The 26,860-nt window shown below is 35.2% G+C and overlaps 1 protein-coding gene across 6 annotated transcripts in view; it reads right to left on the bottom strand.

The window, feature by feature from the left end:
* REPS1 (RALBP1 associated Eps domain containing 1) overlaps positions 1-26,860 on the bottom strand; it is an 87,132-nt gene that overhangs the window by 19,331 nt on the left and 40,941 nt on the right. For 5 of the 6 annotated variants that reach the window (XM_036903670.2, XM_036903668.2, XM_036903669.2 and 2 more), the window contains exons 2-9: positions 23,635-23,758; positions 21,785-21,981; positions 21,503-21,656; positions 20,866-20,990; positions 20,195-20,357; positions 19,871-19,934; positions 18,582-18,736; positions 2,633-2,754 (exon numbers count right to left, since the gene is read on the bottom strand). In XM_036903670.2, the coding sequence (XP_036759565.2) occupies positions 2,633-2,754; positions 18,582-18,736; positions 19,871-19,934; positions 20,195-20,357; positions 20,866-20,990; positions 21,503-21,656; positions 21,785-21,981; positions 23,635-23,758 (1,104 nt within the window). The remainder of the gene's footprint in view (positions 1-2,632; positions 2,755-18,581; positions 18,737-19,870; positions 19,935-20,194; positions 20,358-20,865; positions 20,991-21,502; positions 21,657-21,784; positions 21,982-23,634; positions 23,759-26,860) is intronic. The other variant, XM_036903671.2, reaches the window with a different exon arrangement.

The raw sequence follows: 26,860 nt of genomic DNA, 5'->3' as shown, positions 1-26,860 counted from the left end.
GGTAGAATGGTAAACCAATTTTAGTAAATTCAATTCGTTTTGAATACTTCATAATAGTATAGGATTTTTATATCAAAATTTTATTAACACTGTGCCTAAAATTTGGCTCTTAAACATTATCAGTTATCCTCTGAAGAGGGAGAAACATCCACACATATACAATATATACACACAAAATGTTTACACACAGACACATCTACCTCATTAATCAAAATCCTTTTTATAATTCAGTATGAAAGAGTATACATTTTTATGCTTCAAAGTTCAACTATTTAAAACCTTGATATTAATTTGAGAAGACATGTAGAAATTAAATATTAGCAAATGCATCGATGAAACTTAACTTACAAAAATGGCTAATACAGTCAACAACTTTACCTACAGATTAGTTTTAAAATCATGAAAATTAAGGTAAGCTAAGAAATACTAATGCTTTGCAAGTGTTTCTTGAATAAAAGAATACCCACAATAATTCACTATTATCATGGGACATCACTTAGGAAAGTGACTTACCAATATAATTAATTTCTTCTGTAATTATTGTTGCAAAGAAGGACTTTTAAAAATCCTAATTATCTAACAGTGGAGAAAAGTTTAGATGTAGAAGATTTTTGCCAAAAAGAAGGCATTCACCTGTTTGGTGGCATGAAATCTTAGTTGGTTTTACATAATTCTATGTAAGCTACCTGGAGAGCAGAAAGACAGTCGTATCTCTATAATGAATAGGTAGGAGCACAGGCTCTGGAACCAGACTACTTGAATCCTAGTTATGCTCTACAACCTTAGGCAAGTTATTTAACCTCTCTGTGCTTCAGTTTCACCACCTGTAACATTAAATTAATGATACCTACGTCATAGGATTGTTTTGAGGAAGTAAGTAGTTAATATATGTAAAGCACTTTCTAACTAGAACTGGCATGTCAGAAGTGCTCAGTAAAAGTTAGGGATTATTATTAGTGTTATTATTATTAATAGTGTTATCCCCTACAGTACCTCATTCATAGCATTCATAGTTGCAGGTGCTGAATAAGTATTTGCTCAAAGAAATATTAGTGCTTTGTGGTAGAAAATCAAAATAGAACTTAAATGCCATATCCTAAGTAGGTATTTTTTTATAAGTACTATTAAAATGTCTCAAAATCACTGTTAGTTGTATTAACATTTTGACTTTCCACATGTAGTAAAAAAAAAAAAAAAAGACATTCATGACCTTATTATCAAAAACTATAAAATGAAAATTGCTAGGAATATTTACGAAGGGAAAATGCAACTACTGAAAGCAGAATTTGGAAGGGACTTCCATTCCTAGCCTTCAATGATCACACAGGATTTTACTTAGAATGAAAGATGGACTATAGAATTGAGATGCTTTAGAAAGAAAAAATACTTTAAATCTCATATTGCTCTTAAAAAATGACAGAAATGAATAAATGCAGCATAATCAGTGGTTTTAGGAACAATGACCCTACTCTCTTTAAAGCCCCTCTACTAGTAAATTCTTTCTAGGCTTAATTCCTCTCTCTAGAAAAACACTAATATGAATGGTTTTACATCCAACAGTACAACTTGTGGTATATTAAGTCTCAGACACAGGTATTTGTGATTACGTCATAAAGCAGCAGCAAGTACTTTAAGCTTGCCGGTTACTACTCTGGTTTTCAACTGCCCCAAATTAACTAGTATCTCTTTAATTCATTATTTCTGGCTTTAAAAGACATAGAAAGCAGAGTTGCTTAGATTTTTTTCCCTGAAAGTCAGTAACTTTTTTATATTTGTAGTACTACCTAAAAGCTATACAAAAAACTAAGAAAAAAATGTAACTTGTTCACCAGAAATACTGCTCTAACAGGCTAGGCCAGTGCTTTTCAACTGGAGTTCTCCAGAGCACTAAGGTCTAACAGAAGGGCCTCCTGGTGCTGTAGCGTTGCAGGGCCTCAGGCCCTCTTCCCTTATTCTAAGCAGTGGCCCTACTTTTATTGTTCCAAAGTAATGGGAGGGACGGTGCATTTGCCTCATATTCTGTTTTGCATGCTGTGCTTGGTCTTCTATGACACTATCTTTATCCACTGTATTTAATAGGGTTAAATCATTCCATGTTGTATTGAATGAAACTTAATTGTTATAAAGAGCTTGGGTTGTAAAAAATACTTTTTTCATTTGGAAAGCTGGACTAGTTACTTCTCACATCACTTCCAATGCTAAGATTCCAAATATATTAGTATGTACCTTGCTTACAGGAATCAGAAGGCAGCGTGACACAGTGAGTGTGGTAGTAGACATCCAGAATGTCAAAGCATCTGTGTTCAAATCTTAGCTCTTGTCCCTCACTGGCTATGAGATACGTTGGCCCAGACATTCACCCCTTTGATTATTAACTTTATGTGTCTGCCCCGTCTAACTCACAGGGTTTTAGTAAGAATGAGTGTTGGAAACCAAATCACAAAGTACTTTAAAACCTCGAAGTCACGTGATACATTTATCACAGTCATATCTGATATGTTCTTTCAACTATGCATGTATGCTGAAATATATGTAATAACTGAAATTACATATATACTGAATTCACCAAGTTTTGAAACTTCTTACCTTAAAAATATTAAAGTTAATGAAAGAAAAGGAAAGCTTTGCTAACCTCACTGCTCTGGTTCAGCTCAGGCCAAGTCTGGTTTAGTGATGGCATTGATGGTGACTTGCTCGGAGGCGCTTCTGCAGGAGAGCCTGAATAACCTACCTCACCTGGCTGATCCCCAACGTCTGCAATTTAAAAATAGAGAAAATGCTCTATAAATAATGTATTTTAGTTTAGGAATATTTATTTCAAAAAAAAACCTAATAGATTTTCATTAAGAAGTAATTTATAATCTGAATTTCCTTCCCTACAATCAGGCAATACTTATTCCTTCCACTTATTGTCTTTCCATGAAAATAAAACCTAGTTAGGAATAAATGGAAAAAAGAGAGTGTTATACATAACAATGCAATAAGGCACATGCTTTGAATCATTTTCTGATAAGAGGGATGGATTTGTACCAGTTCCCAAAGTGTATTTCATGCAATAGTAATCAGTAAGATGCTTTAAAAAATTAGGTTTTCTGTTAAAATAAATTTGGGAATACTATAACCCCCAGTTGGAGCATCCCCATACAAATTTCCATATCAAAGACTTGTAATGTCGTAGAGCGAATAATCTTTATTTAAATCAGTTTTTCCAGGAAAACAAGCCTTTTTAATCAAATAAAACCCCTCAGTATTCCCTTGGGATATACTTTGGGAACTACTAATTTATAACTAATTGACTCGCATTTTCTCTACCAGTCTCCCTTGTTACCAAAGGGCAGCACATATTTGCAAGGCAGACAGCAAAAGGAGAGGAAAAGTCCCACGCATGGGCAAAAATTCAATGTGCCCATGAAACAAATTCATTATTAGGCTCCGTGGCACTTACAGACTTAACCGAGAGAGCTGCAAATCCATGACAACATTTCAAGTGATTTTAAAAGTTTCGTGGTAGCATATTCTACTTTTATTGAGTTAAGCTTTGAACTCCCTTAAATCATAATTTAAGAACAAGGAATTTCAGTGGTAACTAAATTCTCATTCCAATCTTCGCAAGTGTTACATGGCCTTGAATACACTCTGTCTGAAAATCACATTAATTGCCAAATTAATGGGAGTACCTATTCTGTTTAGAACCTGTATCAAAAACATGATTCAAGTATCTGTTACTATCCCAGTTGGACCATGGGCAAGTTGAGAAAGACAGCACCTGAGTTTCTCCATCAGAAAGACATTTGCCATTGAATGTTAGCACTGCAGTACAAATTCCTAAATAGACAGCTGTACCTTAACTTAAAAATACATGTTTTAAGCTTTCAACCTATTCATAAGCAAATTCTTCACATTTTAATACCTAATTTAGGACCTAATACATGCTAGGCAGTTGAATATTTATTGAATAAGCTGCTTTTTATATTCTTCATTTCAATTCATTCTCTTCTACTGTTATTTTCCTAGAACGAAATTGTTATTTTGAAAAAATTCTGTTTTTCTTCACGTCTCTCTTTACCTGTTTCTTTACACATCTACCTCAGTACTTCTCTTTTACTTATCTTGACATTATTTCTTTATAGTCATATTACACTGCACATTCTAACTTGCAGTTCAGCATCTTAGAAATTTTTGTTTTCTAAGATCAGGAATAGTTGCTATTTTTCTTAATCTTATCCCTTTCTCAATAAATGTTTCAGTGGTACAGAACCAGTAAGAGACAGAAATGCTTTAGATAATGTTCTATGAAGACTTCAACTCAAAACTAATGAAATAGTGATTTACAAAAAATAGTAGCAGCAAATTTCTCATGGAGATTGCCTGTGGTTTTCAGTGTGAACAAAATTATGGATTTCTTTTACTGTGATAACAAAGGGAGAGGAAGTTAAGGAAAGGAGGATAACTGCTATAAATTTGAAAGCCAACTGGAAGTTAAACTCTGAGTGTCAGGAGGATAGTGAATGAAGAAATGTCTTTAAGAGTTCTCCCAAAGCAGGCATTTAAAAGAAGAAAAACAAACAGAATTAAAATAGTATTAGCTATAGGATGATCAATTTTCAAAAGAACCTATTTAAAGTCAGATTACATATTATAAGGTTTGAAATGTCATTTTAGGGCAAACTGGGGCTCTGGTTTGGCTTTCTAGACCTCGGCTTTTATGTCATTCTACTGACACATCTAGGGTCACACTGTGCCCTTCCCCCACCTCAGAGCAGTTATGATTTGGGATTCTGGGAACCTCTCTGATTCACTGGTACAAGGACGCAGTGGGTCCAGCCTCTCAAGGCTAACAGCTTGAAACATTATTCACCCAAATAATTATACTTCATAACTGTTCCAATACAGCTATTTTCCCAGAGCAGCAATTCTCAAACTGTGAACCATGGACTCCATGGACTCCTGGGACTCCTGGGACTCCTCAAGACTCTTTTAAGGGGTCTGAAAAGTAAAAATGATTTTTGTAATAATACTAATGCTTTTTTTCCTGTGCTGGCATTTGCACTGATGGTGCAAAAGCAGCAGTGGGTAAAACTCCTGGCTTATCAGCAAGAATCAAGGCAGTGGCATCAAAATACATTATTAACCATTGTATTCTTCACACCCAGGCAAACCAGTTAAAATACATATGCATGGCAATTTCAATAAATAATATTCACAATTAAGCAGTGAAAATAATTTTTATTAAATCTCCACCCTGAAAACACATTTTTTCTAATACTCTACATGGCAAAATTGGAAATATGTATTAAGCACTTCTGCTCCATATCAGTACACACAATGGTTGTCTCAATGAAAAGTAATTCAGTGATTTAACTGTCAGCTGAACAGGCCATTTTTTTAAATTGCACGTCATTTTTCTTGAAGTCACAGCTGATAAATTACAGTAATTCAGATGAGTACTAGGCATCTTCTCAAAAATGTGTTAGGTGAACCTGTCACTTCAAGGAAAACCATCTTCAGTATTTGTTACTAATAAAAAAGTTATTGAAGCAAAAATTAGAATTCTGGAAAATGTGTATCCATGTCCATAAGCTCAAGAGTTTCCCATTACTTAGACTTCTTTGATAAGACAGGCTGTGCTATTAATAAATATGTTTCGATATTTATAATAAAATGTCCCAACACTTCAAAGATCTGTACAACTCAATGAACTGATATTTTACAATCAATCAATGAATTATGTCACAGAACCATGCATAGGTAAAAGATTTATTCAAAGTGCAAGACAGACCTAAGGATTTTTAATGTAACAGTACAACAATGCATTGAAATGGCTTCAATTCAGGATATTAACATTTGCTGAATTGTGGTGTAGTACCAAAGACCCACAATTATTTGAAATAGTCTTCCTTTTACTATGTGAGGCCAGATTTTCTTCACATACTGGGGATTAGCAACCTTTTCCTACAAAGGACCAGACTATAAATATTTTTAGCTTTGCAGGCCGGCTGTATGGTCTCTGTTTCAACTGTTCAACTCTGCTGTTGTAGTGCAAAAGCAGCCATAAATAATTCATAGAGATAGGCGCTGAGCTTGTGTTCCAATAAAATTTTATTTATGGACATTGAAATTTGAATTTCATGTAATTTTCATGTGTCTTATTATTTTTCTTTCTTTTTTTTCAAAATTCTTTGCTTTGCTTGTGAGTTATAACAAAAACAGATAGCAGAATGGATTTGGCTCTTGGGGTTTAGTTTGCCAATCCTGGATATACCTCCAAAAAAATTACATATCCAACAGACCAAATGCAGAAGCAAACGTAAGAATCTAGCTATCTTCTATTAAACCAGATACTAAAGAGATTTGCAAAAATATACAATGCCCCACTTTTCTTAATTTTTTTATTGGAAAATAGTTATTTTCCTAAAAATATCTATGCTAGTATGGAAATGGTTATTATTTTAAAATAAAGCAATGAGTATTTAAAAATTCATCAGTTTTAATTTCTAACAGGGTAACTATGATAGATCCAATCCATATAAACAGGCTCTTTGTGGTCCACAATAATTTTTAAGAATATAAAGGTTCCTGGGGACTCTCTTGTCCCCTCCTGGCTTGAGTCAGGAGCTCTGTCCTCTCGCTTTCTCTCTAAATAAAAGCCTTTGCCTTGCTCTCCTAAAAAAAAAAAGAATATAAAGGCTCCTATAAAAAATTCGGAAAAATCACTGTCCTAGAAAATACAAAAGTTATTTCTGGAGTAAGCCAGCAAAATTATACATTGCTTCTTTCCTACTTCATATATAGAACAACACATGGCAGTAGAAAAAGAGCAAATTACCTAATGTTTTGGGAACTAACAGTCATGAATCTGAGAAGCATTAGATCTGTAAATAAACTGCACCTTCTTGAACTTGGTTCACTATAAATACTCCAACAAAGAGCTTCAGGCCCACCCACGAAAGTTAGTCTTTAAGACTGTATCCTTACGGAGGCAGGGGTACAGTTTTACTCTTACCTGATGCAGTGTTCCAACCTAGCCTCCTGCTGGAACACTGTGCCAACCCTGCCTCCCTCCTGAGGGTTCTGCTCTGCCCCTGACATCATCAGAGCATCAGGGCTGAAAAAGAAGAGCATGAGCCTCAATTATTTGTTAAAGTCAACCCCAAGAGGGCTTTTATGCAAAAAAAGTATTTCCAAGTACAAAAGTGTGTCTGGAAGACACAACCCAGTATGATCATACTGCTGTACTGTCAATCTACATTTAAAGTTAGTAATGATAATGTTAAATGAGTGCAAACCATATTTTCAGGAATGCACTAGAAAATAAAAACACTGTCAGTAGTTTTCATCCTTTTAGCCTCCAACACTGAAAAGTTCACAGATTCAGTTTAGTACAGTGTACCTGCTGAACCACCTTTCTTAAAGAGCTTCAGTTTTATTCTAGGTTTAAACCTATCACTTTAAATTTCTCTTTTCTTAGTATTACACTCAATATACTAAAAAATTGTGCTAAAAATGTCTGCCAGCTATTATTAATCTTGTAGAAACATATGTATTCCCTGAAGTCTTAGGGTTTAAAACTTTGCTTTCAAGTAGCAAAACAAATCCAGGAAATACGTTCAATTTCCAAAATGAATGCCACTTCTCAACACTCCACAAAATGTAAACTTACTCAGTGTATGTACAAGTCTATCAGCTTTAAATTGACCAAACATTTAAAAAACATAAAAATGTGTCCAACAAAGTTTGAAAACATTCACTCACAATACTAATTAGATTGTTCCTGTTGGCTTGTTTTTTGCAGTACTGATCAATATTTTTTATCCACTGTTGTTTGACCCAACTATCATACTTACAAGAATATTAACCTACAGGCATATAGGAGGTTCCTACTATAAGGACAGCTAAATTGAACAAGGCCCATTTAAAGTTAATCCACTTAAAGTAAGGACTAAAATTTCAAAGAAAAGCAATTTAACTGGAGCTTTGTCTTCAAAACTGACACTTGTGAAAATGAGTATAAAGAACAAAGAATGAAAGGTATTAAAATCTTGTGGTGTAATTTGTTGCTAAAATTAATAAAAGCATGAATTCAGTCAGTGAACATTTACTGAGGGCCTGTACCTAAACAGAGTAAATAAAGATACAGTATTAAGCAAGGAAGACAAAGCTCCCCTATATTTCCATGGAGGGAGTTCTCTAACAGGAAGATAAGACAACCTTCTCTTCACTTCTGACTTTCATAACACAATCATAAAGAAAAAGGTCATTTCTCCAAAAAATAACTAAGGGGGAAGCATTATTTATTCTAACAGACTCCTACTAACCTTCTGATATTTAAACCACAATATTTAAACATACCTACCTACTGTGTCATTCTTGTAGAAGTTTTCTTCTTCAAGTATTATAGTGTTGTTTGTCAGTATCTTTGTCAGGAATTTGAGTTCTAATTATTTTGAATGCTAATTAAATAGTGCATTTTTTTGCCAATATTTTATTGTACTTATTTGTTAGTTATAATACCCAACTATTTGGAAAGAGAAGTGTTAAGAATGCATTGTGTGTGCATATTGGGGGCCTTGACAAGTAATTCTATAAGTGGGAAGTTAATTATGAATAGATGCATATTTTCATATTTCTTCTTCTGCAACTAAAGGTACTTGGCGAGTGAATTTTCAAAAACAAAGATTTGGGACTGCTTATACAAAAAAAAACCCTAGCTTATACAAAACAAAGACATGTGTACCTTCTTTTGTAGCACTCTTTTAAAGGTGAAGTTAGAAAACTACCGAAAAATCTTCTCAACAGGAGACTGGTTAAAGTAAGACACATCCACATTATGAAACATTTTGAATGATAAAGAATGTGACAGCTCTTTATGTGACAAAGTGCAAAGATGTCCAACACCATAATAAAAATATCAAGAGTGCGATTGTTGTTCTTTAAAAACAGGTATCTACATGTGTTACTTGCATACGCTTTTTTAATATGTTAAAATTTTCTGGATGAACATAAGAAACTCTTAACAGTGATTAACTCACATTAAGCTAGTCTCAAATGTGGACTTATTGGTAAACTATTCATAAAAAGTCTCTTGCTTTTAAAAATATTCATGGTAGAAGTACTGCTAGAAGTTTGGGATTTATGCTATATAACCGTATCAATGAAATGTGCTCCGATTTGCTGTATAAAGAGTGATTGTGGAGGAGGAAACAGAACAGGGAGCAAATTCCTCTCCCTCTGAGCATCTCAACTAGATACTATGAGTTGCTTATGTAAATGGCCCAGCCATTCACTCATATCAAAAATGTGAATGCCTACTTATGTATTCAATTTGCACCCTCTTAGGTGCAATACATAACTACAATCCAGTTATACCTGCCTAGGAGCTTCTAGTCTAGTTGAAGAGAGAGATTTACCAAATTACCACTAAAAAAATGTAAAATTGCAAATGTACAAAGACAATTCTTTGGAAAATGAGTTTAAGATACACAGAATCTCAACATTTGGTTTTTTCCTTTAAAATACAGTATTTGTGGTAGGCTAGCAGGTCACCTTAAACTTTTTTTTTTTTTTTTTTGTTAAGATAACTATTCTTAGAAGATGAATATTCTTTTTTGAATTCAACTTCAGAAAACCCTTTCTGTGAATGAATTCTTATATTCTTTTTTTGGGTAAGACAACAAAACCAAGTTTCCCTTTTTCTTTACTCTAGCTGCCAAATTCAATGCTGGTATTAAGTATTACATTTTAATGGAGGTCCATATAAATACTTCTAATCTAAGATTCTTAGTTGTTTTGTTTTATCTGCTATTTAATCCTGTAAACCTGTTCAAATTATTTTCAGAAAAAACTAATATGTACTTGACTCTATATTTGCATGCCTATAGAATGCCTAGCTTATGACTGGTAGCAACTGTAACTCAAGTCACCACTATCCATCATCTTTTTCTGTAAGTTATTTAAATTGCAAATATAGAGTATTTGTGGAGCTAATATTTTAGTATATCCCAACATCACAATATTATAACAAATGACTATATTTTCAAAGATAGAAATGTGTTAAGAAAAATATCCTACTGTTAAGATGGCACACATTTAACATTAATTCACTCAATAATTATTTGCTGAATAACTTAGTACATGCCTGGCAAAGTGCTAGGTCCTGAGGATATTACAATGAATATGATACATTTCCTGGTTTTAAGGAGTTGAGAGTGTAGTGGTAAAGAGAAAAAAAGAACATGATTCAGTGTGATCTCTGGCCATAATAAATAGCATGTAGGACATGCTATGAGAGATCAGACAAGATAGAAATCACCTTTGTCTGCAAGTCAGAGAGGATCTATAGAAGGATATTTATGATAAAACCTCAGGTCAGCCAAAGAAACTGTTTGGGTAGTTCCCCTTCAACTGTGAACTTCTAAATGCTATTTAAAATCATTTTTACTGATTTTTCAGTAACCATTTTACTGACACTGTTTGAGCCAATGTCACATGACAATTTCTATGTGCAAAGTATTTTGTGTCATGTAAATCTCAGGCTTATGATAGGTAGGAGAAAAAAGATTAATTGGCTCTCCCACCCCCAAATTAAGAGAACTCCAAATTTATCATTTATAAGAAGGCAAAGCAGACTTTAACACAGTATGGTAAAAATGCTTACAATAGGCAGGTGGAGCCAAGATGGCGGCATGAGTAGAGCAGCGGAAATCTCCTCCCAAAACCATATGTATTTTTGAAAACACAGCAAATACAACAATCCCTAAAAGAGAGACTAGAAGATACAGGACAACAGCCAGGCTACATCCACACCAGTGAGAATCCAGCGCCTCGCAAAGGGGGTAAGATACAAGCCATGGCCTGGTGGGACCCGAGCACCCCTCACCCCAGCTCCCAGCGGGAGGAGAGGAGTCGGAGCGGGGAGGGAGAGGGAGCCCAGGACTGCTGAACACCCAGCCCCAGCCATCCATACCAGATGCATGCGTGGGGTCCTGGATACTAGGGGAACAGGACAGTAAGACCTGTGAGTGGGTCCCTACAGCCAGCACCCCTTGGACAAAGAAAAGCGAGTGCTTTTTTGAAAGTCTTAAAGGGACAGTGACCCCACAGCTGGACCGAAGCGTCCTGGGACACTTAGCCTAGTAGCTGGGAATCCTGGGGAACTCTGGGCGCCCTAACCCCTGGGCAGCAGCACCGCTCGGAGGCCCCTCATGGAGATAAATAGCCTCCCGGCCGTTTCCCCTCTAACGCGGCTCCGCCATAGTGGAGAAGAAGCCTGAGGCAGCAGGGCAGAGCTTCTTTCACAGCAGCCGGGCAAGAATTAGAAACTCCATCTGCACGCAGCTGCCCAGCACAAGCCTCTAGGGGCCGCTGTTCTCCCAGGAGAGGAAGGCCACAACTAGCAAGAAGGGACGTTCGCCCAGCCAACACACGCGCCAGCTCCCCACAACTACCTCTATCGCCATGAAAAGGCAGAAGAATTTGATACAGACGAGACTAACCCAGACATCCTCCCCTGACAAGGAATCTGGGGAGATAGACCTAACCAATCTCCCTGAAAAAGAATTCAAAATAAAGGTCATAACTATGCTGATGGAGCTGTAGAGAAATATGCAAGAGCTAAGGGATGATGTCCGGAAGGAGATTACAGAAATGAAACAATCTCTGGAAGGATTTATAAGCAGAATGGATAAGATGCAAGAGGCCATTGATGGATTAGAAACCAGAGAACAGGAACGCATAGAAGCTGACGCAGAGAGAGATAAAAGGATCTCAAGAAATGAATCAATATTAAGAGAACTGTGTGACCAATCCAAAAGGAACAATATCCATATTATAGGGGTACCAGAAGAAGAAGAAGAGAGAAAAAGGGATAAAAAGTGTATCTGAAGAAATAATTGCTGAAAACTTCCCCAAACTGGGGGAGGAAATAATTGTTCAGACCACGGAAGTGTACAGAACTCCCAACAGAAAGGACCCACGGAGGACAACACCAAGACACATAATAATTAAAATGGAAAAGATCAAGGACAAGGACAGAGTTTTAAAGGCAACTAGAGAGAGAAAAAAGGTCCATACAAAGGAAAACCCGTCAGGCTATCATTAGACTTCTCAATAGAAACCTTACAGGCCAGAAGAGAATGGCATGATATATTTAATGCAATGAAACAGAAGGGCCTTGAACCAAGAATACTGTATCCAGCACAATTATCATTTAAGTATGAAGGAGGGATTAAACAATAGCCAGACAAGCAAAAGTTGAGGGAATTTGCCTCCCACAAACCACCTCTACAGGGTATTTTAGAGGGACTACTCTAGACAGAAGCACTCCTAAGGCTAAACAGATGTCACCAGAGAAACTAAAATCACAGCAAAGAAAACAGACCAACCAAATACTAACTAAAGGCAAAAAATAAAATCAACTACCCACAAAAGCAGTTAAAGGAAACACAAAAGAGCACAGAATAAAACACCCAACATATAAAGAATGGAGGAGGAGGAATAAGAAGGGAGAGAAATAAAGATTCGCCAGACAGTGTTTATAATAGCTCAATAAGTGAGTTAAGTTAGGCAGTAAAACACTAAAGAAGCTGACCTCGAACCTTTGGTAACCACGAATCTAAAGCCTGCAATGGCAATAAGTACATATCTTTCAATATCTTTCAATAATCACCTAAATGTAAATGGACTGAATGCACCAATCAAAAGACACAGAGTAATAGAATGGATAAAAAAGCAAGACCCATCTATATGCTGCTTATAAGAGACTCACCTCAAACCAAAAAACATGCACAGACTAAAAGTTAAGGGATGGAAAAAGATATTTCATGCAAAAACAGGGAGAAAAAAGCAGGTGTTGCAGTACTAGTATCAGACAAAATAGACTTCAAAACAAAGAAAGTAATAAGAGATAAAGAAGGATATTACATAATGATAAAGGGCTCAGTCCAACAAGAGAATATAACCTTTCTAAATATATATGCACCCAACACAGGAGCACCAGCATACGTGAAACAAATACTAACAGAACTAAAGGAGGAAATAGAATGCAATGCATTCACTTTAGGAGACTTCAACACAGCACTCACTCCAAAGGATAGATCCACCAGACAAAAAATAAGGACACAGAGGCACTGAACAACACACCAGAACAGATGGACCTAATAGACATCTATAAAACTCTACATCCAAAAGCAACAGGATACACATTCTTCTCAAGTGCACATGGAACATTTTCCAGACTAGACCCCATACTAGGCCAAAAAAAGAGCTGCAGTAAATTCAAAAAGATTGAAATCCTACCAACCAATTTTTCAGACCACAAAGGTGTAAAACTAGAAATAAATTGTACAAAGAAAGCAAAAAAGGCTCACAAACACATGGAGGCTTAACAACACACTTCTAAATAGTCAATGGATCAACGACCAAATTAAAATGGAGATCCAACAATATAAGGAAACAAATGACAACAACAACACAAAGTCTCAACTTCTGTGGGATGCAGCAAAAGCAGTCTTAAGAGGAAAGTATATAGCAATCCAGGCATGTTTAAAGAAGGAAGAACGATCCCAAATGAATAGTCTAACATCCAATTATTAAAATTGGAAAAAGATGAAGAAATGAGGCCTAAGGTCAACAGAAGGAGGGACATAATAAAGATCAGAGAAGAAATAAATAAAATTGAGAAAAATAAAACAATAGAAAGAAATCAATGAAACCAAGAGCTGGTTCTTCAAGAAAATAAACAAAATAGATAAGCCTCTAGCCAGACTTATTAAGAGGAAAAGAGAGTCAACACACATCAACAGAATCAGAAATGAGAAAGGAAAAATCACGACAGACCCCATAGAAATACAAAGAATTATTAGAGAATACTATGAAAACCTATATGCTAACAAGCTGGAAAACCTAGAAGAAATGGACTTCTTAGAAAAATACAATCTTCTAAGACTGACCAAGGAAGAAACACAAAATCTAAACAAACCAATTACCAGCAACGAAATTGAAGCGGTAATCAAAAAACTACCAAAGAACAAAACCCACGGGCCAGATGGATTTACCTCGGAATTTTATCAGACATACAGGGAAGACATAATACCCATTCTCCTTAGAGTTTTCCAAAAAATAGAGGAGGAGGGGATACTCCCAAACTCATTCTATGAAGCTAACATCACCCTAATACCCAAACCAGGCAAAGACCCCACCAAAAAAGAAAACTACAGACCAATATCCCTGATGAACGTAGATGCAAAAATACTCAACAAAATTAGCAAACCGAATTCAAAAATACATCAAAAGGATCATACACCATGACCAAGTGGGATTCATCCCAGGGATGCAAGGATGGTACAACATTCAAAAATCCATCAACATCATCCACCACATTAACAAAAAGAAAGACAAAAACCACATGATCATCTCCATAGATGCTGAAAAAGCATTTGACAAAATTCAACATCCATTCATGATAAAAACTCTCAGCAAAATGGGTATACAGGGCAAGTACCTCAACATAATAAAGGCCATATATGATAAGCCCACAGCCAACATCATACTGAACAACGAGAAGCTGAAAGCTTTTCCTCTGAGATCAGGAACAAGACAGGGATGCCCACTCTCCCCACTGATATTTAACATAGTACTAGCGGTCCTAGCCACGGCAATTAGACAAAACAAAGAAATACAACCAATCCAAATTGGTAAAGAAGAAGTTAAGCTGTCACTATTTGCAGATGACATGATAACTGTACATAAAAAACCCTAAAGACTCCACTCCAAAACTACTAGAACTGATATCGGAATACAGCAAAGTTGCAGGATACAAAATTAACACACAGAAATCTGTGGCTTTCCTATACACTAACAATGAACTAATAGAGAAATCAGGAAAACAATGCCTTTCACAATTGCATCAAAAAGAATAAAATACCTAGGAATAAACCTAACCAAAGAAGTGAAAGACCTATACCCTGAAAACTATAAGACACTCTTAAGAGAAATTAAAGAGGACACTAACAAATGGAAACTCATCCCATGCTCCTGGCTAGGAAGAATTAATATCATCAAAATGGCCATTCTGCCCAAAGCAATATACAGATTCGATGCAATCCCTATCAAATTACCAACAACATTCTTCAATGAACTGGAACAAATAGTTCAAAAATTCATATGGAAACACCAAAGACCCCGAATAGCCAAAGCAATCCTGAGAAGGAAGAATAAAGTGGGGGATATCTTGCTTCCCAACTTCAAGCTCTACTACAAAGCCACAGTAATCAAGACAATTTGGTACTGGCAGAAGAACAGAGCCACAGACCAGTGGAACAGAATAGATACTCCAGACATTAACCCAAACATATATGGTCAATTAATATATGATAAAGGAGCCATGGACATACAATGGGGAAATGACAGTGTTTTCAACAGATGGTGCTGGCAGAACTGGACAGCTACATGTAAGAGAATGAAACTGGATCACTGTCTAACCGCATACACAAAAGTAAATTCAAAATGGATCAAAGACCTGAATGTAAGTCATGAAATCATAAAACTCCTAGAAAAAAACATAGGCAAAAATCTCTTGGACATAAACATGAGTGACTTCTTCATGAACATATCTCCCCGGGCAAGGAAAACAAAAGCAAAAATGAACAAGTGGGACTATATCAATCTGAAAAGCTTCTAGACAGCAAAGGACACCATCAATAGAACAAAAAGGTACCCTACAGCATGGGAGAATATATTCAGAAATGACAGATCCGATAGAGGGTTGACATCCAAAATATATAAAGAGCTCATGCACCTCAACAAACAAAAAGCAAATAATCCAATTAAAAAATGGGCAGAGGAGCTGAACAGACAGTTCTCCAAAGAAGAAATTCAGATGGCCAACAGACACATGAAAAGATGCTCCACATCGCTAGTCGTCAGAGAAATGCAAATTAAAACCGCAATGAGTTATCACCTCACACCAGTAAGAATCGCTACCATCCAAAAGACAAACAACAACAAATGTTGGCGAGGTTGTGGAGAAAGGGGAACCCTCCTACACTGCTGGTGGGAATGTAAATTAGTTCAACCATTGTGGAAAGCAGTATGGAGGTTCCTCAAAAAGCTCAAAATAGACATACCATTTGACCCAGGAATTCCACTTCTAGGAATTTACCCTAAGAATGCAGTAGCCCAGTTTGAAAAAGACAGATGCACCCCTATGTTTATCGCAGCACTATTTACAATAGCCAAGAAATGGAAGCAACCTAAGTGTCCATCAGTAGATGAATGGATAAAGATGATGTGGTACATATACACAACGGAATATTATTCAGCCATAAGAAGAAAACAAATCCTCCCATTTGCAATAACATCGATGGAGCTAGAGGGTATTATGCTCAGTGAAATAAGCCAGGCATAGAAAGACAAGTATCAAATGATTTCACTCATATGTGTAGTATAAGAAAAAAGAAAAACTGAAGGAACAAAACAGCAGCAGAATCACAGAACCCAAGAATGGACTAACAGTTACCAAAGGGAAAGAGACTGAGGAGGATGGGTGGGAAGGGAGGGATAAGGGGGGCAGGGGAAGAAAGGGGGTATTATGATTAGCATGCATAATTAGCATGTGGGGGGACATGGGGAGGGCTGTGCAACACAGGGAATACAAGTAGTGATTCTATGCTGATGGATAGTGACTGTAATGGGGTGTTTGTTGGGGGGGTACTTGGTGAAGGGGGGAGCCTAGTAAACATAATGTTCTTCATGTAATTGTAGATTAATGATAACAAAAACAAAAAGAATGCTTACAATAAATTTGATCAGAAAGGCATATAATACTATGCTGGAATGGGAAAAAACGGGAGTCTTTGATACCTTTAAAATTATAGTTAGAGCAATTAGTGCACTGATATACACAAGCAAAAATCAGTCTCTTTGCTAAACAGATCTAACAGGTATGAAAAGACAAATGTCCAGAAAAGAACTTGTTGAATCATTAGCCCTAAAATTCAGGCAGTAGATCAAGTTAACAAGGAACCTGATTTTATTTAAATTAAATAAAAAGAGAAGAAGAAAAAAAACTTCACTGACTACTTCAAAAAGTCAGATCCAGCAATCTGAATGCAACAGGTAACAGAATCACACAAGTCTCTAAAAATGACATACAAGAGAATTAGCCTAACTTAAATTATTTTCTTATATTAGTATGCTATCAGTTTGTAAAGAATTTAAGTTGTTGAAAAGCTCCAGATACAGTAAAGGCCCAATTTTTAAATCAATGATACAGCAGTATGTAGCTACAACAATTTCTTCCCTTTTGGCTATACTATCAAATAAGCTAAACAAAGAAGTTCTTTTGCTTGTTTCTTAATTAAGACAATCCTAAAAAAGTAGTCTGAAGCAAAATTACCTCACAAAAATACTTAGCTTTCAACTCAAGTTATAGGTTATCTGATTACTAATAACCATATGAGATGATCAAGAAAATCCTAGGAATCTCATCGGATAATGCTTCTAAGCACTAAATTAATGCTAAATTTTTAAATCAATCTATTGGTCAATAAAAGGTCAGTGTACAATTCAGGTCTAGAAACATGAATGACATTTCAGGTGGAGAAACAGAAGGAAAAAAAAACACACAGTTAAATGGTTAGAACTTGCCCAAGGTCCAGGAGTCATTAGCAAAACTAGAAGCACACTGATTCTTAACTCCAAGGACATTATTCTCTTTGTGACCCTAATGATATGCATATGATTCCTTCTGTATAATTTAGGTAATAGAGTCAGATCATATGTACTTCTGGGCTCAACTGAAGCTGCCTAACAGATAAATGACCTTTTGAGAGCCAAACTATTTCCTTCTGTAAAATTATTCCAAATAATATCCCAAAAAGAATTTAGACAGGAAAACAGAAAATAGTAATTTAGTTTAGATGAGACTCATTAAGAATTTAACATCAGATTTCTTTTTATTCAGTCAGAATTTAAGAAAAATATACTCATTTTTTTTACCCCCTATATTCTTGTTTCCCTTTAAAGAAAGCTGCCAGGATGTATAAGCTTTTATTAAGGCATTCTTGTAAAGACAGTAACAAAATGGCATTATCTACAATCAAACACAAAATTTGCAGATTTCTTTGGCATCTCAAGAAAAGAGCTTGTTAAAGGGAAATGCTTATGGATTGCAAAGGTCTAATGATAAATCAGACATTTCTTTTCAACAAATCAAGATACATTAAATGGAAAAATGCTGATAGTGAATACAGGCTACTTTACCCACTTCAGACAATATGTAATGCAATGAAAGGATGGTAAAGAGCAAGATACTGTGACATGCTCTCCAAATCTCAGCAAGTCACAAGCATAAAATGAAATACTGGCATATATTCTTTATCTCATTGTTTAAAGTTGACCAAATAAGACAAATCATTAATCCAAGCTCAGCCTGAAAATCTTATTCCAATGGCAAATCTACATGCTCTTAATGAAATGCTCAGGCTATCAAGCTAAGTTTTAACATCTATCTAGCTTTTGCTTTAAGAATCAAGTGTTATTTACAAAGCATGCAATCAGGTCTCTTCAGTTCTTGATTGTCTTACCTGCTGAATCTTCCAAATCAATCAATTTGGGCATTAAGCTTTCAGGGAGTTTTTCCGGTAAATCATAGCCATTTTTCCTAGCAACTACCAGATGAAAAGCAGCACAGAACTCATCCAGTGTCAATGCTCCATCTTTATCAAAGTCTGAGAGTTCCCTAAGGAGACAAACTTATTATGAATATAATCATATTCTGCTTTGGATCCCTTTACATCGCAACAAGAAGAGAAATCCTTTTCCAGAAAAAAGTGCAAGGAATAATTTTAAAAATCTCATAGGTGGAAAGGTGTGTTATACAGTAAATATAGCTAACTGTTTAACTGTAGAATCTAGGCAGTGAGCATACAGATAGATGTTCAGGGCACAATTCTTAAAACTTTCCTCTATGCTTGAAATTATTCTAATAAAATGCTGAAAAGTAGCCCCAATAAGTAAGGTCCCCCAAAAATGACCTTTAACATGCATGCTTTCTTAGTAACAGGATTTAGTTAAAGTCAGGCTCATTTAATAAGTCACTGAAATTTTTTAAACCTGTTTTTATTATTATCAAAGGTTCTACATGTGTGCACTTTAGAGCATCCAATAAGATTACAAGGCTTAATACAGAAAACAGCAGCCCCACCCCACTGTCCTTCCATTTTCTAGATGCAGAGGCAGCCACTTTTGTATTTATCACCTTAAGCTACAAACAGTAGGTATGTATCACCAATTCTTGATTTTTCAGTCTTTGGCATTATCTACCTACCTCCTCTGCTACTAAAAACCCTACTAACAAAATAATTTAGAATACAGAGAAATACATTAATATAAAATGGAAATTATATTTACATGATCATTGCTTTCAAAAAGTAGTTTGTGAATGTGATTTATGTTTTAATGGCTAATTCCAACTATATGGCAGCTATCCTGAGTCTTAGTTTTTATTTAAATGGAAGCTAAGCACTGTTCTTAAGCTCATAACCTGATACAGAACTTAACAAACTTGTTAAAAACCCAGTGTTATAAACATAACTATATATGAGCAAACTAGCTTTTATTCCATGCATTATGCTAGCAAAGAAACAGTTGATACAACTTAAAGAATTTTAGCATTTTTTAAAGAACTACTGTATACTCATTTCTTTTCAGAGAGTGAGCAAGAAGCTGACTACTGTAAGGCAATACTGAGTTGCTGGAGAACCATTTTGAAAAGGTTACTATAATAGTTTATTTTTTAAGAGTCAAATGTCTACCTGCTGGAAACTCCTATGAAACAACCCACATTACCCAACTAATGATATACTGCACTTACCAAATATGAGAAAGTTCAAGAATAGGAAGTTTTGATTTTGTAAAAAACTCTTTAGCTGCAGATCCTGAAATATTAAAACAGTGTTGTTTAATGTAATTCTGTACTTACAGATCCAAGAATAAAATGAGGTAAGAGTCTTAAGACGGTAACCTTAACATCTAAAGATGTCATGTTTTTGCTCTCCAGTGAACATAAACTCTTTAAAACAATTTGAGAATTAATTATTTTTTATAATCTCTGACCAGTAAAACCAAGTCTTTGAGACTATGAAATTGAAACTTTGTCCTGCCCCATCTAGAAGAATTTCTGTTTTTAACAACTCACCTGGAATAAATCCATTTAGATCAGGCTGAATGGTTTTAAATTGATTTACATAATACTGTCTTTGTTCATCTGTTATTTTCCAGGGATCATCATAACTACTTGATTGCCTACGAATTTCATTGGCAGTTGTAGCTGATGCTACAGTTCGTACTGTTGTCTGGTCCTGTAATGAAACATTTTTTCCTCAGTACAGCATCTATCTATATGACTATATGGACCAAGATTGTTAAGTTAGTTATCTCTGAAAGTAAACTTACTTTTTGTGAATGATTAAAATATGAAGAAATCTTCACAAACTCATCAGCAAACCACATATTTGTTATGACCACGTTAATGAATGTTTTTGCGAAGTGATTATATATTTGTAGAATGATAGCAATATGTAAGCAACAGAAAGTGATGAAAAATGTGCTAAGTAAGCCAAGCAAATATATTCCTAGATGCAGAAAACTTTCAAAACTTCACTAAGGAGTTAGAAAGAATATCAGCCAAAACTTTTAATGAAACATTCCAATGATAATGGATTTAAAGCCATAAGGCAGAGTTCTGTTTTTTTAATAAAAGAGTGAACTTGCATTTATAAAATTTGCAATAGCAAAATGTAAAAACAATGACTGCAGCAATACTCTGAATGAAGCAAATAAAAATGCAATACCAATAAAATGTCACACCTGGACAGAAGCAGGATGCATGGTTAAAAGAGTACTGGTTGGTGGAGTATCTGCAAAACTGACCCAATTTTCTTGCGGTGGAGGTGGAGAATGGCCAGACCAGACTGCATCACCAGCAGATGAACCTAAAAGCAGAATGGGTAAACATATCAACTCACTTTTGAAGAAAAAAATGAAGTCACCAGGTTCTTTATTGTAACAAATCACCAAACACATAATACGGAAAGTGTCCTTTCAAACTCTAACTCTGAAGAAATGCTAACTATTTCCAAACTGGAATCTTTTCTGTCAATTTAAAATTATACCTAATTTAAATCTTGTTAATTATTACTCTGCTTTCCTCATCAAAACTGAAACTAATATATATCTAATATTCTGGGAAATAATTATTTATTCATTTTGTCTTCAGAGAACCTGGATCTATAAAATCTTGTTTAAACATCATAGACTTAAGAAAACACAATTACTACTGCTCAAGTGCTATATCTACCTACAAATTTTCAGTTAGCTTTTGCTTCTATTTAAATCACTTATAATTCAAAATTCTTGGAGTCAACTCTTAAAAGAATGCTATCAAGTTTCTTTCAATTTACAACCCTTAGTAAATAACAGTTAATTCTAAAGAATTTTGAGATACCTGATTGTGCTTCACCAAAGGGAGACCAAAATGGCCCAGGTCCTACAAGAGGCCTCTCACTATTTCCCCCACTGGGATGACGGTTGTGCTTCCTCCATGTGTGTGGAGAAGTTGGTGGGGACTGCTGTGGCGAAACTACAGGAGATGCAGGTTCCTGGAAAGAGTATTATTTTAAAATTTAAATTTTAAGGTAACATTGTCATTATTGAGGCACTCAATAAATGTCTGAGTGTATACCATCTATACAGGACATCAACTATACATTTACTGGCACCTGATTACCTGCTGATCTGTAGATGTGCGAGGCTGGACAGTATCATGGCTTACAGATCCCTTTTTCCCTTGCCCCCTGCCAGGTGGTGGGGGAATAACACCAGAATAAGACCCCGGATTTTCAGAATCTGAAGAATATGAGGCTGCATGGCGAGATTCCTGTTCATTCTTTGAAGCAACAAATCTTGGCAGAGGAAGGTCCTTTACTGTTAACCACACAAAGAATTATGAATTTAAAATGAAAAAGGACACACATTCAAAAAACTGAAAAAGGAGACAAATTAGATTATTAGAAGGAATTTTTGCAAAAACTGATGGAGGAACAACAGACAGAAAATGTTTATCACTGCAAAAGTTAGACCATCATCTCTGTCTAATTGTTTAGAAAGACTATAACTTCGAAAGTAGGAGTAACACCAAATGTCCTTCTAAGGGGTCCTAATAGCTGTATTAAGTGCCCATTTCATGGCTGGCCCTTAACTGATTTTTTATTTACCTCACCTCATAAGCATACCAACCCTGCAAAGTCCCTATTTTACAAATAAGGAAACTGAGGCTCCAAAATGCCAAGGTCACTGACAAGTTAGTAACTGACTGTTAGGATGTAAACCCAGGTCAGTCTGACCTCAAAGCCTAGACTGTTTCTACTCACACTACTTCTCTAAAGATGTTACAGCTCTGAGTAAAACATGTAACATGTCACTACATTTGAGACTACATTAATGTTTTCATGGCAGAAATTACTGAAAATATCTCACTGTTCACCTCCCAAGGACACTACTTCAGTATCTGTCTATCTACTTCAGTCTCGTTTATGATACTCCAACAGGCAGATATTCTACAGTCGGTTTAAACAGAGAAGATAAAGACTGAGAATTTCTCTGCAGGTCAATCACAACTCATTCTTTTAGACTAGAACAATACACTAACAGAATAATTTTTAGAAGAATGTGTAGTTCCTTCCACTATGATTATCTGCCTCTTTCTTTAGAATCTTCACACTAAGGAGGGGAAATATTAAGATTCAGTATTTATGTAAAGTAATTCAAAATTACCTGAAAAGAATGAAAACTCTCAAATCTAGAAGAATGTTGTGTGGCAAACCATAAGTCCACAATAAAAAGCTCCAGATGACTAATAAGCTGAGCTAGTACTTAAAACTAGAAAAACTCTAATATAACAAAAAATCTCAAGTTTTCTCTTTCCCCCTTTCCCTATGGCAACAACAGAACTCTGCATTTAAGTGCCTATATTTACAGAATTTCTATTTCCTTCAACATCAGCAAAGCTCCAAATAACAGAAAAACAAATTACCCCAGGTGACACAAGGCAGTCAGATGTCTATAAATAGGTTTTAGTCTGCTGGTATTTTATACTGTCTCTATCATTCAGAAAGTTTGGCTAACTAATACTTTCTAATTTCAAGTGGAACTTTCAAAGCTTTCCCATATAGGACAACACGAAGTACAATGTTTTATATTTAAGAATTATATTTATAGTAAGTGTATAAGGAAGGTATATATGAAAATGGTCACTACAATTCATCATTTACCTTGATAAATTTTTCAGCTAAATTCTTTCTGGGCAATTTTTAGTCAATTAATTCTGGAAAAAAAAATTACCACTTTAACAGTTTTTATATTATCATCAGATATCTATGAAGTACATATATGCCACAACAGATTTAAGATAGATATATTTTTCTAATATCACAAATGGAAAAAGCATAGTAGTAAAAATAAATTCATGATGTTTACAAATGCCACTATAATATCAGAGAGATTCAACAGTTCTGACTTTACTTCATTTGTGATTAGAAGTCTATTTTCACTTCAGTTACTAATATATTCCATATTTACCTGTATTTATACTTTCCACTCTTAAAGGGAAACCAGACTGGGCAACAGCTACAAGTTTCAAAGCTATATAGAATTGACTTCTTCCAAAATAACCAAGTCTTGTTGCACCACAAAGCTCCATAATCTATAAAAGAACACCATGTTAATATTAAGATTTATGACAATAATTCTCCAAATAAGCAGCTGTATAACTTCTGCTTATAACTTCTCTAAAATACATAGCTGATATATGGTATGTGACTCTCAACTGGTGACCAACTCCCTTAAGTTCCAGATTTATGTGTTTGAAAATAAAAAGGTACTGACATTATGATGTGAAGGTTATAATTCTTCTACTCATTAAAGTCCATGTGATAAACAATTTTATTTTATTAGAATAAGTATTTTTTCTTAAGAGTTATATTTTTAAGGAAACATTGTACCATCCACTCTTCTTTATAAACACTGTGCATACAACAGGACCCAAAGTTTTGGCAACTAGTAGGTTATTATGGAGCCATTTAAAATAAGTCATAAAACAACATATTAAGGGGGGAAAAGCAGGTGACATAATTTTAACCACATAAACACAAATTTGAAAATAACCAGATATATAAAATTTATATTAGCAATTCTGTAGGTGAGATTAAGAGGAGGATTTTTTCCTCTTTATTTTCCAGATTGTATTTAATGTGGTTATACCACTTTCCTTAAAAACAATTTTCACTTCTGTTTTTAAAGCCTTAAGGCTTTCAAGGACCTACACAGATCATTCTAGTCATTCAACAAGCATTTCTAGACTGGCTACTACAAGTATCAGACAAAAAAAGAGAATTTTAGGTTATGAGATTGAATTTTAACTCAGAAGCTGGAGTACTATCTACTATACAGGCATTATAAAGTATTCAAAATTTTAAAAAGCACTAAGTATCCTTGTCTCTACCTCTCAAAAAACACAAATTCTTGTAGAAAGGGAGCATATTTAGTCTTTTTGTTTTTCCCAAAACACTCAAAGAAAGATTAAGGTACCTCAGTGTTATGGTATTAAGTCAGAAATAAAGAGAATTACACAAAAGCACCTATCAATGGTTAAGCAGTGTATCACAATAACAATAACTACTTATTTTACATGCACAAGGTAACTATCATTTTTACTGTGACTTATCAGCACTGGAAGCAGTTCCTGTTTCTGCCACTAAGGGGCATCACTTCTGGGTGAAATTTAAAAGGGCAAGGATAAAGAGGCAGGTTGACATTAAGGGAACTATGAAGAAAAGGAGGGCCACACAGCCTTGCAGGTTCTGCAGGAATTTTTGTATGATTATTGCCCTTATCTGCTACCCTTTTCCACCCACTCGGCACCCTTAAGGGATCGTTGCACTTCTTAAACACTTTCGATTATAAAACAAAGCATCTAAAATATGCCAGGTATATGTAAGATAAAGGGAAGACCTCAAAGGAAATCATATGTAGTTTACATATCCTGGTTATAAATGTTTCAGGTGCCTGTGGGACATTCAGGAGGAGATACCCAAGAACAGTCAGGAGTGCAGAAGAACACACGCTGTGGAGACGTATTCCATATTTGGGAACTTGACAATAGGTGATGACTAAAGCTGGGGAGTAAATGAGATCACCACAATCCCAGAGCAGTGAAGGGAAATGGAAAAACACCATTACCTAAAAAGCAGATGTAAAAGGGAGCCTATGAAAGAGTCAGTGGGGGAAAAGTACCAGTAGGAAATGGGGAACCAACAGTGGAAAGAGGTTTTTGGAAGGCGGGAGCAAGCCTTCAAGAAAATGATCATTGCACATATGGATTTATGTACAAAGGCAAAATGAGAAGCAACCTAAAGCTACCACATTAATAAAACAGATAAAATTAATTATGGAACAACCAAATAATGAGAAAACTACACAGCCTTTAAAACTCACTGCTTACAGTATTAATGTTATGAAAACAAAAGACAGGATACAAAGCAGTATATACATAAGTATAATATCAATTTTATTAAGACATGTACATATAAATGGTACTGAATATACCACTGTTTATTTCTGGATGCTGAGATCAAGGGATATTTCTGTTTTCTTTACATGAGTCTGTATAACATAAAAAATATGTTATATCATTTAATCAGAAAACTGGTAATTTTAAAAAATGGGAATTAGTGGGACCAAATAAAAAAGGAGAAAAATTGTTCTCTTTATTTTGCAATTAGGAAGTTTTTGCTGCTTGAGCAGTTGTAGAGATGTGGCAGAATAAAATTTGGTTTGCAACTGATTAAGGAACAAACAGGAGGAACCGAAGTGGTCAAGATGCTACTTAACGAGTTAAGATGCTTGGCTCTGAAAGACAGTAAGTTCAGAAGGGCAATTTTGCTCCTTCTCTAATTCTCAGAGCTAATTAGCAGAAGAACTGGCTCTAGAAACCAAGTGTTTTAATTCCAAACCCAAAGCTCTTTTCATGGGCCATGGTGGAGAGCAGGAAAGCAAGGAGGAATACTATCTCTCTACTGCATCAGACATTACAAAATTTTAAGAGTTTGTATGTCAAAGGGCCATCCCTCAAAAAAACAAGAAGAAGGTTTTGAAAGGGGAGATAAAGGGCTCAAAGACAGTATTTGCAGTTATTTCTCTACAATTGATCCTGGCTGTATCACCTAAAAAACTCACTTTGAGGTCCAAGTCACGCATATGTGTCACTGACTACTCTAAGCTAGCCCAAACTGGAGAGGCCATGAGCCTTTGAAAGTAGTAGGGGAAGAAAGGAGCTTTGACATACAAATTCACAAAAATAATTTCTGATGAAACAGTATCAAGAAGTATGATTTATCTTCATAGTCTTGTGAATTAGACACAATTTGTCTTTAAAGAAATACTTGGAATAAATTTCCAGGAGCAGAACTGCTGGACCAAAGTATACATATATATTCAAAAACACATTTAGCTACTACCAACTGCCGTTTCAAAAAGGTTACGAAATTTTTTCTCCCACTGTCAATATGAGTATATTTGTTTTTATTCTTTTCTCCTGTAACTTGGAAAGCCACTAATACATTTACATGTATTTTTTTCTGACTCTATGCCACACAGTTCTACACAGCAATTCCTGAACTGTAACATTCTGTTTCAGTTACTTTAGCTTTATAGTATCTAAATACTTAATAGGGAAGCCCAACTCTCAATTTATTTTTTCTACAATTTTCTAGGCTACTTTCACATTACTTATTCTTCTGAATAATCT

The sequence above is a fragment of the Manis pentadactyla genome, chromosome 12 (assembly GCF_030020395.1).
Source record: "Manis pentadactyla isolate mManPen7 chromosome 12, mManPen7.hap1, whole genome shotgun sequence".
Lineage (NCBI taxonomy): Eukaryota > Metazoa > Chordata > Mammalia > Pholidota > Manidae > Manis > Manis pentadactyla.
The sequence above is the reverse complement of the archived record's forward strand: the minus strand, read 5'-3'. Positions and strand labels throughout refer to the sequence as shown.